At 35.9% G+C, this 17,405-nt stretch overlaps 1 protein-coding gene across 1 annotated transcript; it reads left to right on the forward strand.

The window, feature by feature from the left end:
- Window positions 1–751: 751 nt before the first annotated feature.
- Window positions 752–12,982, forward strand: pygl (phosphorylase, glycogen, liver). Its single transcript, XM_073823671.1, has 20 exons — window positions 752–1,009; window positions 1,364–1,465; window positions 1,539–1,617; window positions 1,699–1,802; window positions 3,217–3,351; window positions 3,436–3,547; window positions 4,810–4,892; window positions 5,067–5,204; window positions 5,361–5,453; window positions 5,676–5,822; window positions 6,491–6,654; window positions 6,743–6,857; window positions 6,953–7,054; window positions 8,475–8,622; window positions 9,800–9,858; window positions 10,440–10,581; window positions 11,004–11,211; window positions 11,362–11,496; window positions 11,571–11,637; window positions 12,614–12,982. The coding sequence occupies exons 1-20, from the start codon at window positions 767–769 to the stop codon at window positions 12,800–12,802; spliced, it is 2,565 nt and encodes an 854-aa protein (XP_073679772.1). The 5' UTR covers window positions 752–766; the 3' UTR covers window positions 12,803–12,982.
- Window positions 12,983–17,405: the final 4,423 nt, after the last annotated feature.

Here is a 17,405-nt window from a genome sequence, read left to right on the forward strand (position 1 = left end):
CATACATCAATAGAAAGCTTATTTATTGAGCTTTCATGTGATGTATACATCTCAGTTTTGTCAAATTTAACCTTATGACTGGTTTTGTGGTCCAGGGTCACATATGCTGATTTGCTACTCAAAAAACATTTATTATTATTATTATTATTATTATTATTATTATTATTATTATTATGTTAAAAAACTGGTTTCTTTGATAAAAAGAAAGTTCAGTAGAACAGCATTTATCTGAAATAGAAATATTTTGTAACATTATAAATGCCTCTTAATCAATTTAAAGCATCCTTGCTAAATAAAAGTGTTAATTTCTATATTTGATCACAGGAATAAATAATATTTTATTATATAATATGAAAGTTGACCAAAATTATTTTAATAATTAAAAAAAATCACATTATTACTTCAAAGCTACAATATTGTTATTTGAAGATGTAATAATAATTTCATTTATTATTATATTTTTTAAGAATTTAAGGCCTGAGAAACATTTTTGACTGAAGCCCTAAAATATCGAAATTAATTTGATTAATTTTAACTGAAAACATGTTTACCATAGAAAATGTGTAAGTGACTGTGTGAGCTGCATTCTTATCTACTTTTTTAAAGTTAGTCAAGTCATTGATTCATATTCTGTATGTTTACCATGGTCAAAAAAAGGTCAACAAGTTCAAAGAGAGAAAGAGACTTTCTGCTCCTCCCTCTGTGCCTACTATAAAAATATGTGGCTCATCACGCGAGGCGCTCGGTGTAACCGGTGATCTTCAGGATGGCGACTCCTCTAACTGACCAGGAGAAGCGCAAGCAGATCAGCATCAGAGGGATAGTCGGTGTGGAGAATGTGGCCGAGCTAAAGAAGGGCTTCAACCGGCACCTGCACTTCACGCTGGTCAAAGACAGGAACGTCGCGACGCCGCGTGATTATTATTTCGCTTTAGCTCAGACGGTGCGTGATCACCTGGTGGGTCGCTGGATCCGAACACAGCAGTTCTACTATGAGGCCGACCCGAAGGTGAGTACAGGAAAAGAAGATGCCAACGTAAACAAACAACGAACAATACATTTATTAGCCTACACTATTTATTAATCTCTGTTAATGTTAGTTAATAAAAATACATTCGTTCATTGTTCATGTTAGCTCACAGTGCATTAACTAATGTTAACAAACACAACTTGTGATTTTAATAATGCATTAGTAAATGCTAAACTTAACTAAGATTAATAAATGCTTAAAAGTAGTGTTCATTCTTAGTTCATGTAACATGTAGTTAACTAATGAACCTTATTGTAAAGTGTTACCAAAATGGAAATGAATTTGTCATAATGTGCACCCAATGCGTAATGTATATATTTCTGTGTGTTTCAGCGTGTATATTATCTGTCACTGGAGTTCTACATGGGTAGGGCGCTCCAGAACACCATGATTAATCTGGGTTTGCAGAACGCTTGTGATGAGGCTATCTACCAGGTGAGAAAAGACAAAACATTTGTCCATCCATCTGTGTGTCTGGCTTTCTCTAAATCTCTCTTTTTCCTTTTAGCTTGGGTTGGATATGGAGGATCTGGAAGAGATGGAAGAAGATGCCGGATTAGGCAACGGAGGGCTGGGAAGATTAGCAGGTCTCTTGCTCTCATACACACACTATGCAAAGAATATACCATAATATAATTTAAATATTTACTGTGTGGCGCGATCGACAGCTTGCTTTCTCGACTCAATGGCTACTTTGGGTCTGGCTGCTTATGGATATGGGATCCGATATGAGTATGGAATCTTCAACCAGAAAATCAAAGATGGCTGGCAGGTGAATTCACCTAGATTTACTAATTTTTGCAGTAATAAAGTTACCCTATGCAAGCTTCTAATGTCCTAATTCAATTAGTTATAGTAGTTTTGACCCATATAGCAAAAATATATTTTCAGGGTATATTTAAAAAAATATATATATATAAAATAAGTTTCAAAATATATTGCTAAAATAGATTTATTTACAATAAATAAATATATTTACTGTGCGTTTATGTATTTTTATTCTACTTATAATAAGTTTACACTACCAGTCAAAAGTTTTTGAACAGTAAGATTTTTTGTTTTTTAAAGAAGTCTCTTCTGCTCACCAAGCCTGCATTTCTTTGATCCAAAGTACTGAAAAAACAGTAAATATTTTAAATATGTTTACTATTTAAAATAACTGTTTTCTATTTGAATGCATTTTAAAATGTAATTTATTCCTGTGATTTCAAGCTGAATTTTTTAGCATCATTACTTAAGTCACATGATCCTTCAGAAATCATTGTAATATTCTGATATGCTGCTCAAAAACATTTATTATTATTGTGTTAAAAATGGCTAAGTAGAATTTTTCAGCATTTATCTGAAATAGAAATCTTTTGTTACATTATAAATGTCATCACTTTTGATCAATCTAAAGCATCCTTGCTAAAAAAAAGTATTCATTTCTTTTGAATGGTATAGTATATAATGTTACAAAAGCTTTTATTTCAGATAAAAGCTGATCTTTGGAACTTTCTTTTCATCAAAGAATCCTGAAAAAAAAAATACTTAACTGTTTTAAATATTGATAATAATAATAATAATAATAAATGTAAAAAAAATCAGCATGTTAGAATGATTTCTAAAGGATCATGTGACACAGAAGACTTGAGTAATGATGCTGAAAATTTAGATCACAGGAATAAATTACATTTAAAAATTTATTCAAGTGGAAAGCAGGTGTTTTAAATAGTGAAAATATTTTACAATATTACCGCTTTTGCATTTTGGATCAAATAAATGCAGGCTTGGTGAGAAGAAGAGAAAAAATTGTACTGTTCAAAAATTTTGACTGGTAGTGTATTTTGCATTTCCACTCATTTTGGGTACTCCGCAGTTTGCAGTACTTTGTAGGATGGTATCTGCATAAAAATCAATGTTTATGGGCCAGGAGTCCACTGAGTTTGTGGTCACTGGCCTGGTGCATGTGAGCTTCTCATAGAGCTGATAATACTGGACCAATAGGGATCTCGTGCCAGGCTGATAAGGAACAGCGGCTCGATTCATTTGCAGGACAGTGATAATGCTGTGTTTGTGCAGTGGAAATGCATTTTTAAAAATACACATGCTTGAACTTTAACCTGCCCTAGATTTGAGTACTATGTCCCCCATTACAGACCAACACTGGTGTCCTCTTTTATTATCGCTGTATTATTGTCTATTAGGTTGAGGAGGCGGATGATTGGTTGAGGTATGGTAACCCCTGGGAGAAAGCCCGTCCTGAGTTCATGCTGCCCGTGCATTTTTATGGCCGTGTGGAGGAAGAAGATGGAAAGGAGCCAAAATGGGTCGACACACAGGTATAATAATAGTTACACAAATAAATACACACTTTAAGGATAGCAGTACCCTGGCCAGGTTTGTAATGCATGTTTGTGGAACAGGTGGTCCTGGCCATGCCATACGACACCCCAATCCCTGGATACATGAACAACACGGTGAACACTATGCGCTTGTGGTCTGCACGTGCACCAAATGATTTCAATCTGCGAGACTGTGAGTCATTCACACAATAGAAAAGCAATCCAATTTAAATGCAGAAATGTATGTGTGATTATATATCAGACAAACATTTTTTAAAAAGTCAGCTTCAAAATTCAAATGTACCCCATTACCTGGTTTTATTTTGAACAGTTAATTTGTCTGTTTTCAGTTGAAGCAGTATTTATCAATTCAAAGTTAAAACAAATTCATAATCAATATTAACTTAAACTAATTTAAATTGCTATCAAATATTAACCAGTCAATTTTACCGGTATTTGAAGTAGAACCAAATTACTATTAAATTAAGTCAAAATTACTAATAAATATTAAACATCAAATTAAATATATACCTGTCAAAAGATTTTTAGTGTTTTTTTAAAGAAGTCTCTTTTTCTCACCAAGCCTGCATTTATTTGATCCAAAATCAACAAAAGCAGTAATAATGTGAAATATTTGTACTATTTAAATTAACAGCTTTCTATTCGAATATATTTTCAAATGTAATTTATTTCTGTGATCAAAGCTAAATTTTCAGCATCGTTACTCCAGTCTTCAGCGTCCCATGATCCTTCAGAAATCATTCTAATATGCTGATTTGCTGTTCAAGCAACATTATTATTATTATTATTATTATTATTATTATTATTATTATTATCAATATTTAAAATAGTTGAGTACATTTTTACTGGATTCGTTAATGAATAGAAATATCCAAAGATCAGCATTTTTCAACATTTTGTCAGTACAGTTGTTTTTTGTTGTTGTTGTTTTGGGGGGGAAAGAAATTATATAAAATGAATACTTTTATTTAGCAAGGATGCTTTAAATTGATTAAAAGTAATGATTAAGACTTTAATGTTACAAACATTTCTATTTCAGATAAACGCTGTTCTTCTGAACTTTCTATTCATCAAAGAAACCTGAAAAAAATTATTCTTAGCTTTTCGACATAATAATAATAATTGTTTTTTGAGCAGCAAATCAGAATGTTGGAATGATTTCTGAAGGATCATGTGACTGGAGTAATGATGCAAAAAATCACAGGAATAAATTATATTTACAAATATATTCAAATAGAAAACAGTTATTTTAAATAGTAACAATATTTCAAATGCAGGCTTGGTGAGCAGAAGAGAAACATTAAAAATCTTACTGTTCAAAAACTTTTGACTGGTAGTGTATATATTTTTATGTTTTTGCAGACACCTGAAGGCAATGCCACTGAAATGTAAACAATTATATGTAATGACGGATGTTTTGTTTTCTTTTGACAGTTAATGTTGGTGACTATATTCAGGCAGTTTTGGACCGTAACTTAGCAGAAAACATTTCCCGCGTACTCTATCCAAATGACAATGTATGTTTTTCTCACCCTTTTTCTCTGTGATTTAAACCTCTAGCTTTTCTGCATTTAAACTGCATTAATCTGGAGAAAATTAGGTTGCAATTTTCCAGTGTAATCGGATCACATTACATCTGATCATTATGTCATTTTGTAGTTTTCTAACACTGCAATTTGTGGGTCTTGTAGTTCTTTGAAGGAAAGGAGCTGCGGTTGAAGCAGGAATATTTTGTGGTGGCAGCTACTTTACAAGATGTGATTCGGCGCTTTAAGACCTCAAAGAGGAACTGCTCTGGACCGCTGTTATTTGACAGCTTCCCTGATAAGGTCTGTTTTTGCTATACACTTTACACTAAACATCTCACTAGACCCAACTCCACATTGTAATTCTGCAGGCACTTACCACCCACGTTAGCCACTACATTAGTGTTTTACATTATGTTTTGAACTCTTAAGTAATGTACTTGTGTGATTCTGTGTCAGGTTGCTATCCAGTTGAATGACACTCATCCTGCAATGGCCATCCCTGAACTGATGCGGATATTTGTGGACATTGAGAAACTGGACTGGGACACAGTAAGATATATGAATAGTTAATGATACACTAGTTTTAATAATCCTGTGACAGAAGACCCACACTTTTACTGACACAATAGAATAATGATACAACATACACATCATACGTTTAGTTGTAGTTAAAAACACTGGTTAGGGTTGACATTTTTTATTTGTACAGTCGTCTTCTGTCAATTTTGCAACGTGATCACTGAAAATGAGTTCTTCTTTGTGAGTGTCTAGGCCTGGAATATCACTAAACAAACATTTGCATACACCAACCACACGGTTCTGCCTGAAGCTCTGGAGCGCTGGCCGGTTGAACTGATGGAGAAACTTTTACCTCGACACCTGCAGATCATATACAGGATCAACCAAGTACATCTGGATGTGAGTACACTTGCACCCAAACTCAGGAAAACTGAATTTACTTCATTATTTATGAGCCATTTGTGACTTTGGACCACAAAACCAGTCATAAGGGTAATTTTTTTTTTTTTAAATTGAGATTTATACATCATCTGAAAGCTTCCGTTGATTTATGGTTTGTTAGGATAAGACGATATTTAGCCAAGATAAAACTATTTGGAAATCTGGATTCTGAGGGTGCGAAAAAATCCAAATATTTAGAAAATTACCTTTAAAGTTGTCCAAATAAAGTTCTTAGCCGTGCGTATTACTAATCAAAAATTAAGTTTTGATATCTTTATGGTAGGAAATTTACAAAATATCTTTATGGAACATGATCTTAAGATCCGAATGATTTTTGGCATAAAAGAAAAATCTATTATTTTGACCCATACAATGTATTTTTGGCTATTGCTACAAATATACCCGTGCTACTTAAGACTGGTTTTGTGGTTCATGGTCACATTTTCTAGTTAAAGTCAGCTCTAATGTTCCAAATGGAGGATCTGTCAATTTAAGTTAACTTTTGTGGACAAATTTTCCTCAGAGTGTAGCTAAGTAAACCCACATGCACACTTAGATTTAGAGCAAACACACAAAATTAATGTTTATGTGTGTATATGTGTGTTTGTGCGTGCGTGTGTCTGTAGCACATAGCATCTCTGTTTCCAGAGGATATGGATCGAATCCGCAGGATGTCTCTGATCGAGGAGGATGGGGGAAAGAGAGTAAACATGGCTCATCTCTGCATCGTGGGTTCACACAAAGTCAATGGAGTTGCAGAGATTCATTCCGACATCATCAAAAGAGATGTGTAGGCTTCTCTTTCTTACTGTCTCACATACATACAATCCTATTGTTGATTTTTTTTTTTTAAACTGCATTTATATTTGATCATTTAGATTCCGAGACTTCAGCGAGCTGGAACCAGAGAAATTTCAGAATAAAACAAACGGCATCACCCCACGACGCTGGCTGCTCCTCTGCAACCCAGGACTCGCTGATCTGATTGCAGAGGTCCAACACACACAGTGTTTATCTCTATTTTTAAAACCTATTTTTTCCAGTTTTCCAAAAAAATATGTTCATGTGTTTTGTTTGTGTGCTTATAGGCTATTGGTGAAGAGTATGTGAAAGATCTGACTCACTTGCAGAAGCTGAATGATCTGGTTGACGTCGACCCTTTCATCCGAGATGTAGCCAAAGTCAAACAGGTTAGAAAACACTCAGTCCTTTCATATTAAATTTGTAGATCTTATTAATCTAGGATTTAATGTCTTTTTTTCTCCTCTTTATATACAGTTGAGGTCAAAAGTTTACATACACCTTGCAGAATCTGCTAAATGTTAATTATTTTACCAAAATAAGAGGGATCGTACAAAATGCATGCTAATTTTTATTTAGTACTGGTCTGAATAAGATATTTCACATAAAAGATGTTTACATATAGTCCACAAGGGAAAATAATAAACACTGTGGAACTGTGGATCATTCAGGTAACAACACAGTATTAAGGATCAAGTGTATGTAAACTTTTGACCTGGGTCATTTTTTTATTTTTTATAAATTCAACTATTATTTTCTCTTGTGGACTGTATGTAAACATCCTTTATGTGAAATATCTTATTTAGGTCAATACTAAATAAACAATAACATGCATTTACAATACATTGTATGGTCCTTCTTATTGTGGTAAAATAATTAACATTTAGCAGATTCTGCAAGGCGTATGTAAACTTATGACCTCAGCTGTAATTGTTCACTACTTCTGAGGTTTTCTGTTGCAGTGTTGTTTTTGACAACCATCTTAGATTTAGTCTTAGTCTTAGTCTTTTGGACTAAAATGCTTATTAGTTTTAGTCAAATTTTAGTCACTTCTATATGTAATAGTTTTAGTCCAATTTTAGTTGACGAAAAGTCAAAAAGGTTTTAGTCTAGTTTTAGTCAAAAAAAGGGAAAAAAGTAGTCTTTTAACAAATTAATGTAGGTCAGTAAGTATTTTGCTGTTGGGTAGTGTCACTTATAAGTCACCATTTTCACCAACAATTACAATAATGAAGGAATGGTTTTAGACATAAAAGACATATATTTGAAATAATGTGCAAACTGCCGCCATCATGGTTAATCGTCTGTCTGTCTGAGTGACAACAATGTGACATGTTGAGCACGTTGTGCGCTGCATGCCAGGTGGTGAGCGTAACCAAACAAGGATAGAATGCTAAAACGGCTTGCCATACTAGTATGGCAAAGAGTATTTAATGCTAAAACGGCTTGCCATAGCGTCAGATACTTTTTAGGTTTTAATTGGCATGCACAATAAGCAGAAATGTCATGCATTTTAAACATCTGACGGACCACCCACTAACATTTTCGTCTATTCTCGTCTCGTCAACGAAAACTCACACACGTCTCGTCATATTTTAGTCATCAAAGAGCCATTTTTATCTCTTCATCGTCTCATTATCGTCATGAAAAAAAGTGGCGTCAACGAAATGATTTCGTCATCGTCATCGTTGACGAAAACAACACTGTTCTTTTGCCATTTCGGACTCAAATGAATGAAAGTAGTCAAAAGATTTGGTCATTTCTAAGTGAATTCCAGTTCATTTTTGACATGTTTCTTTGTGTGTGTAGGATAACAAGCTGAAGTTTGCACAGTATTTAGAGAAGGTGTACAAGGTGGACATAAATCCCTCATCCATGTTTGATGTCCATGTGAAAAGAATCCATGAATACAAACGACAGCTGCTCAACTGCCTCCACGTCATCACCATGTACAACCGTATGTACAGAAACACAAACACTCGCACACATTAAAGGGATACTGAGTCACAGAAAAAGACAATTAGAAAAACAGTTATAACTGCCAGCAAGTTTCTTGGGATAACACTACCAAGTATCGAACACATCTACAAAGATAGACTGGTGAAAAAGGCAAATAACATCATATGTGATTATACTCATCCTCTGGCATCCCACTTTGAACTACTGCCGTCTGGCCGTCGTTTTTGTCAACCCCTTTTGATTAAGAACAGATCGAAATTCTCTTTTATACCACAAGCCATAAAAGCTTTGAATCAGTCAATAATTTAGATGTATAGTGTAATCTAGGGTGTGATGCATGTTCTCCATGTTATGTCTGTCTGTGTCTGATGTATGGACTAATTGTTTAGTGTTATATGTTTGATGTTCTGTCATAAAGTGCCTATGCGACTGTGCTGCAAACCTAACTGCCCCACGGGGACAATAAAGTCTACTACTACTACTACTACTTCAACTGAAAATGAAAATTCTATCATTAATTACTCAGTCTCATGTCGTTCCAAACCCGTAAGACCTTTGTTTATCTTCAGAACACAAATTAGGATATTTGTTATGAAATCGGAGAACTTTCTGACCCTCCATAGACAGCATGGGTCCTTCCACGTTCAAGGTCTAGAAAAGTAGTAAAGACATTGTTAAAATAGTCCATGTGACAGCAGTGGTTCAACTGTAATTTTATAAAGCTATAAGAATACTTTCTGTGTGCAAAAAAATAAAAATAACTACTTTATTCAACAATTATTTTCCCCTGAGTTACCGTCTTCCTACATTATCAAGAGTACGACGACTGCGCCTTGTTTACAGGCAGAGAAAAGGACGTGTATGCGTCATGTTACTCTCGAAAATGGCAGAAGACGGTAAATCGGGACGCGGGGGAGAAGAATTGAAGATGAAATAAGGTCTTACAGGTTTGGAATGACATGAGGGTGAGTAATTAATTAGAGAATTTTCATTTTTGGGTGAACTACCTCTTTAATTAAGCTGTCATTTTTTTCCCCCAAAATACTTTCACCTATGTAGAGACTTCCTTAACTAAACAATGAAAATTTTGTCAGCATTGACTTATCTTTGACTGACTTTTTTCTGTGCAACACAAAATAAGATACTGAAGAATGTTCCAACTGTTTCACACACAGGCATCAAAAGGAGCCCGATTAAACCATTTGTACCACGGACTGTGATTATCGGTGGAAAGGTAAAACAAACAACCTTTTCCAAACACACTCACATGTACTGATTTGAAATATGTACTTGTTCAAAAAGTTTGGGGTCAGTAAGATGGTTTAATGTTTTTGAAAACAGTCTCAAACTTACCAAAGCTGCATTTCTTTGATCTAAAATACTGTAAAAACAGTAGTATTGTGAAATATTATTAAAATGTAAAATATGCATTTTCTATTTTAGTATATTTTAAAATGTAATTTATTTTTTGTGATGACAAAACTGAATTTGCATAATTACTAGTGTTCAGTGTCACATGATCCTTCAGAAATCATTCTAATATGCAGATTTGGTGCATAAGAGGCATTTCTCTTTATTATCAGTTATATTGTGATGCTTATTATTTTTGTGGAATCTGTGATACATTTAGTTTTTAGGAAAAAAAAACAGCATTTATTTGAAATAGAAATCAATTTCTAGCATTATAAATGCCTGTGCTGCAACTTTTGATCAATTTAATGCATTCATGATTATTAACAGAATAATTCTTTTAAAATAAACACATATTACTAACCTCAACCTCTGAAGTGCATGCTTTTATATTTATTTATGCAGGCTGCACCTGGATATCACATGGCAAAGATGATCATTAAGTTGATCACCTCCGTTGCTGATGTTGTGAATAATGATCCTGTGATCGGCCGTAAACTGAAGGTCATTTACCTGGAGAACTACAGAGTGTCACTGGCAGAGAAAGGTAACATACGCACTCACAACGAACATACAGTTGAGGTCAAAAGTTTACATACACCTTGCAGAATCTGCAAAATGTTAATTATTTTAACAGGGATCATGCAAAATGCTTTTTTTTTAAACACTGACCTGAATAAGATATTTCACACAAAAGACGTTTACATGTAGTCCACTTTTTGAAAACTTTTTGAAGTTGAAGATCAGGGTTAATTTAACTCACTTTGTCTTCTGGGAAACATGTAAGTATCTTCTGTAGATTCTGAAGGGCAATACTAAGTCAACAAAATATGATATTTAGGCAAAATAAGAAAATGTACACATCTTCATTCTTTTCAAACGTTTACACCCCTGGCTTTTAATGGATCATTTTTCTTATTGTTTGTGTATTGATGCATACATTTATGATTACCTGTGTTTTATGTGCAGTGATTCCAGCTACAGACCTGTCAGAGCAGATCTCCACTGCAGGTACAGAGGCTTCTGGAACGGGAAACATGAAGTTCATGCTGAACGGGGCCCTGACCATTGGCACAATGGATGGTGCCAACGTGGAGATGGCAGAAGAAGCCGGAGAAGAAAACCTCTTCATCTTTGGCATGAGGGTGGAAGATGTAGCAAAGATGGACAAAGAAGGGTAGGGAATGAGATGAAGAGATTAAATGCATGGAAATGGATACTGAGCAAATGTCATGCATGTAATGCATCTTTGAAGACATTAACCATTTCTTGTGTGTGTGTGTGTGTGTGTGTGTGTGTGTGTGTGTGTGTGTGTGTGTGTGTGCAGCTATGATGCATTAGAATATTATGAGAATCTTCCGGAGCTGAAGCAAGCCATAAATCAAATTAAAACTGGCTATTTTTCACCGAAACAGCCTGAGATGTTCAGCGACATCATCAACATGCTGTTCCATCATGATCGGTAAAACACTCAAACATTCTTTCTCAAATTTTTACTGTACAAACTGTCTCACACTCTCTAAAACTGTCCTCCAGGTTTAAAGTTTTCGCAGACTACGAGTCTTACGTCGAGTGTCAAGAGAGAGTCAGCGCTCTGTATAAGGTGAACATTATCACACAAACACATATTGCCTACCACACACATCGGAGATTTGCAAAACTGTTGCTTAAAATCAGTGGTTTAGAGCAAATATCAAACTGGCCAGGTTACATGATTTTTGCAAACAAGGCTTTGTTATAATGGTTTTAACTGATCTTGGGTCAGTTTTATGATGTAGATTTAGTTTTCATGTATTTAAGGCAATGTATTGAACATACATGTATAATAAAATATGGACTGTAATAATCACATTTTTTAAATGGCCTAAATAGGCAAGTCTTGCCTAAAAACATAAAACAAGAACTACAAATGAATAAAATAACACACATTTTTCATATTTAATGGTATTTAATGATTTGTAGATTATAGTTAAACGGGTTAGTTCACCCAAAAAATGAAAATTACCCCATAATTGACTCACCTTCAAGCCTTCCTAGGTGTATATGACTTTCTTCTTTCAGATGAAAACAGTCAAGGTTACATTAATTCCAGTCTTTATAATGGCAGTGAATGACTGTTGAGATTTTGAACAAAATAAAGTGCATAAATCCATCATTAAAAATACTCCACACAGCTTCCGGGGGGGGTTAATAAAGGCCTTCTGAAGTTGATCAATGTGTTTGTGCAAGAGTAATATCCATATTTTACACTTTATAAACCATAATCTGTAGCTTTCGCTAACTGTCATACACACGTTTACGATAAAGTGAAAACTTGGAAGAGCCAGGACATTCATTAATATAACTCAGATCGTATTCATCTGAAGGAAGAAAGTCATATACACATATGATGGCTTGAAGGTGAGTAAATCATGGGTTAATTTTTATTTTTGGGTGAACTATCCCTTTAATAGATTACACTTTCATAAAAAAATGTGGAATTAGTTTGTATGCAGGTGTCTGTATGCATGTTTGTAACAGAAATTACAAAGAGATTCTAAAAGTGCAATTGAAATAGTCCATGTTTCTCTGTTGCACAGGATCAGAGAGAGTGGACTCGGGTGGTAATTAAGAACATTGCGGCATCTGGAAAATTCTCCAGCGACCGCACCATTAAAGAGTACGCCACTGAGATCTGGGGAGTGGAGCCCACTGACCTGAAAATTCCTCCACCCAGTGAACCACGTGAAGCTCTGGAGGAAACCGCTCGCGCCCTGCGCAAGAGCTGAACACGTCAGCACAATGTCATAGGATCATGAAAAGACTTGTTACAGTAATTAATATAATTAATTAATTAGTGTGAATTCATTTTTAGTTTTTGCTTACAATTCTTTTTCAAATATTCATGCATTACTTTCTAGAGTGACTAGCACCAGCAAAAAGCTGAAATAAACCTCATTTTAATTAAGCGTTTGAGTCAATTTATTTATATAGTATTAGTAAATATATTATATACACATATGGAAAATGTCTAAGAAAAGTTAGAAAATGACTAAGAGTGAATAAAGGAGAGTGGATAAGAGGCAGACGTGAATAAAGGAGAGTGGATGAGAGGCAGAAGACAACGGGTATAATGGTTAAACTTATTAACATCCTGCACTTTTATAGTACAAAAGGAAACAAGCAAGTGCTTGCAACACTAAAGTTATGGGTTCTATTCCAATGAAACACAATGCTAAACAAAACATACACCTAGAATGCACTTTAAGCATCCAGCAAATGAATTAATGTAATATACACAGTTATTAAATGTAAAAAAATTGATCTAATGTAACAGTGATGTAGCTTTGCCGTTGCAGGAATAAATTGCATTTTAGAATATATTAAAATAGAAAAGTTATTACAATATTACTGTTTTACTTAATTTGCTGAAACAGTTAAAACCAGCCTAAGATGGTTGGTTGGTCTTAGCTGATTTTAGCTGGTCTCCTGGCCAAGCTGGTTGGCCACCTGGTTTCCCAGCCTGACCAGTTAAGACCAGCCTGACCAGCTAAAGAGGTGGATACCCCCTCTAAAACCAGCCTGCTGACCAGCTATGACCAGGCTGGGTGACCAGCTAAAACCAGTCAACCAGCTTAGGCTGGTTTTAGCAGGTTAAATAAAAACAGCCTACTCTGATTGGCTGGTTTAAGGTGGAAGTAGCTGGTTTTAGCTGGTTGGCCACCTGGTCTCCCAGCCTGACCAGTTAAGACCAGCCTGACCAACTAAGGAAGTGGTCAAAACCCCTCTGAAACCAGCCTGCTGGTTATTATTTAACCAGCTAAAACCAGCCAACCAGTTTAAAACAGCCTTGGTGACCCTGCTGAAAAAAACAGCTTAAACCAGCCTATGCTGCTTGGCTGGTTTGAGCTGGAAGTAGCTGGTTTTAGCTGGTCTCCCAGCCTGGCCAAGCTGGTTTTAACTGGTTGGCCACCTGGTCTCCTAGTCTGACCAGCTAAAGAAGTGGTCAAAACCCCTTTTCAAACCAGCCTTCTGACCAGTTATGACCGGGCTGGATGACCAGCTAAAGACAGCCAACCAGTTTAGGCTGGTTAAATAAAAGAAGTCTTGGTGACCCTGCTGAAACAGCCTGAGCTGGTTGGCTAGTCTTAGCTGGTTTAAGATGGAAGTAGCTGGTTTTAGCTGGTCTCCCAGCTTTGCTAAGATGGTCAGGCTGGTCTCCCAGTCTGAACAACTAAGACCAGTCTGACCAGCTGAACAAGTTTGTCAAAACCCCTTTAAAACCAAACTACTGATCAGCTGTGACAAGACTGGGAGACCAGTTAAAACCAGCCTGACCATCTTAGGCTGGTGTTAGCTGGTTGGCCACCTGGTCTCCCAGCCTGACCAGCTAAGACCAGCCTGACCAGCTACATAAGTGGTCAAACCCCCTCTAAAACCAGTCAGCCAACCAGTTTAGCCTGGTTTAAGCTGGTTAAATAAAAGCAGCCTTGGTGAACCTGTTGAAAAAAAAAAACAGCTAAAACCAGCCCAAACTGGTTTGCTAGTCTTAGCTGGTTTAAGATAGAAGTAGCTGGTTTTAGCTGGTCGTCCAGCTTGGCTAAGCTGGTCAAGCTGGTCTCCCAGTCTGACCAGCTAAGACCAGCCTGACCAGCTGACCAAATGCTCATAACCCCTCCTAAACCAGCCTGCTGACCAGCAATGACCAGCTAAAACCAGCCTGACCATTTTAGGCTGGTGTAAGCTGGTTGGCCACCTGGTCTCCCAGCCTTACCAGCTAAAGAAGTGGTCAAAATCCCTCTAAAACCAGTCAGCCAACCAGCTTAGGCTGGTTGAATAAAAGCCGCCTTGGTGAACCTGTTAAGAAGCTAAAACCAGCCTACGCTGGTTGGCTGATCTTAGCTGGTTTAAGATGGACATAGCTGGTCAAGCTGGTCTCCCAGTCTAACCAGCTAAGACCAGCCTGATCAGCTGAACAAGTGGTCAAAATCCCTCTAAAACCAGTCAGCCAACCAGCTTAGGCTGGTTAAATAAAAGCCACCTTGGTGAACCTGCTAAAAAAAAAAGCTAAAATCAGCCTAAGCTGGTTGGCTGATCTTAGCTGGTTTAAGATGGACATAGCTGGTTTTAGCTGGTCTCCCAGCTTGGCTAAGCTGGTCAAACTGGTCTCCCAGTCTAACCAGCTAAGACCAGCCTCATCAGCTGAACAAGTGGTCAAAACCCCTCTAAAACCAGCCTGCTGACCTGCAATGAACAGACTGGGAGACCAGCTAAAACCAGCCAGACAGGCTTAGGCTGGCGTTATCTGAGTGACTTTTAAATGTAGTTTATATTGTATTATTAATCTGCAGTGCTTTGACAACGCTGTACATATTGAATTCGACCAAGAGTGAAAAAAGAAAAGGCACAACTTATCTAGCTCAACAGGTGCGTAGTTCCATCGCTGTCCTGCTGGAGTCGCTGTTAAGCGTTGTGTTTGTGCTCGTCTCCTCCTCTTCCTCCTGCAGGGCCTTTCAAAATCTCCCTGACCGCCCCATTATAACAGACAATGTAGCACACTGACCCGAGCACTCCGCAGAAAGACAGCACATTCACAGTTTTAGCTCCGGCATTAGACCCAAACACACACTGAACGGTTCAGTTTGAGCGAGAGCTCCGAAACAAACTTACGTTAATGGACTTATAGCCGAATAACGGAGACACAGCGCTTGTGTGATACCGCCGGGTAAGTTCTGTTGGGTTTAACTTTGACTTTATCACACACAAATCACAGTCATCTCACTCATGATAGATTCGTGCATTCATTCGACATTAAGCTTTAATGTTATGTGTCCTGCATGTGGTTTGAGTTTCTGCCGTGATTTGATTTGGCGATTTGTGACTGACAATATTTAAGTTTAGTACATTGTTTCTTTAACGTTGAAAGATTGTTTTCTTTCACCACTAAACATGATAAATAAATGTAGAGAACAATTGTGTATATGGGTGTGTATTTTGCGTGTTTAATGTTGTGTTTGTGCATTTAATGTTGCTGTGTGTATATGTTGCTAAGAGTCAGTGTTATGGACTGATGACCTCGATCATGATTGCAGAACTAGCCATGTGATGAGGGAAGTAGTTTTGGTTTTCAACAGGTTGTGGCACTGTTTCTGTAATGGCTTTAATTGTTTAAAAGCCATGCAAAACTAAGTGCAAACAGAATTAAACAACCACAGTGATGGAATGAGCCTTCTGTCTGCAACTGAATCAAACCATCTGTTCATTTAAATGTCTCTGATGATCAGTCTGCTGTGTGTATGTGTCTGTCATTGTCCTTCTTTGTGTCTGTGTCTCCCTGCTGGACACTTGTGTGATGCTGAAATTTGTATGATTGCTGATTAGTGTTTATTGTTTTACTGATTCTTTCAGTTAATTGTGAGTGAATTATTACAAAGAGATTTTCTGATTTTTTTTTTAATTCTATACTAGCCCTATATGGGACCTGTTGATATCAGGTTCTATAACAAAGCTTCAATGGGTGCCACTAGCTCATGATGAACAAAGCAGACTTTGACATATATGATTTTATGTAGTAAAAATTATTTTAAGTGTATTCTGGTAGTATGTTTTGGATTATGTATGTATGGATTACTTGTGCATTATTTACATTGTAAAAATCCCATAGTCATAGAAAACCTGCATATATCAGGGAATTGAAACTGAAAATTGTGATTTCCAGATATCATAGGTTACATTTATGCATGTGGCATATACAATTAAGACAATCTATTTTTTTTAAATTAAAAATATAAATAATTAATCAAATTTAATCCGTCAATTTCAATTACACTTGTTCTGAAATTATTTTTTGTAATCAAAGAGAATACTTTTGAGTCAGTGTCTTAGGATTTTTATTAAAAATAAACAAAAGTAAATTAATAAAAATACATAGAGAAAATAATATAATAAATAGAGAACAAAATATAATAATTTTTCTAATTGTGATTTAATAGTGTTTGACATAAATAGATGGCTCTATAGAATTTATATGACCCTGGACCACAAAACCTGTCTAAAGTATATTTGTAGCAATAGCCAAATATACATTGTATGGGTCAAAATGATCGATTTTTCTTTTATGCCAAAAATCATTAGGATATTAAGTAAATATATTTTGTGAAGTTCCTACCGTAAATATATCAACCTTCATTTTTGATCAGTAATATGCATTGCTAAGAACTTCATTTTGGACAACTTTAAAGTCGATTTTTCTTTTTTTGGATTTATTTATTTATTTTTGCACCCCAAATTCCAAATTTACAAATAGTTGCATCTCCGAATATTGTCCTATCCTGACATACATCAATGAAAAGCTTATTTATTTAGCTTTTAGAAGTTATGCTCAGATGTATA

This window comes from Garra rufa, chromosome 18, assembly GCF_049309525.1.
Source record: "Garra rufa chromosome 18, GarRuf1.0, whole genome shotgun sequence".
Classification (NCBI taxonomy): Eukaryota; Metazoa; Chordata; class Actinopteri; order Cypriniformes; family Cyprinidae; genus Garra; species Garra rufa.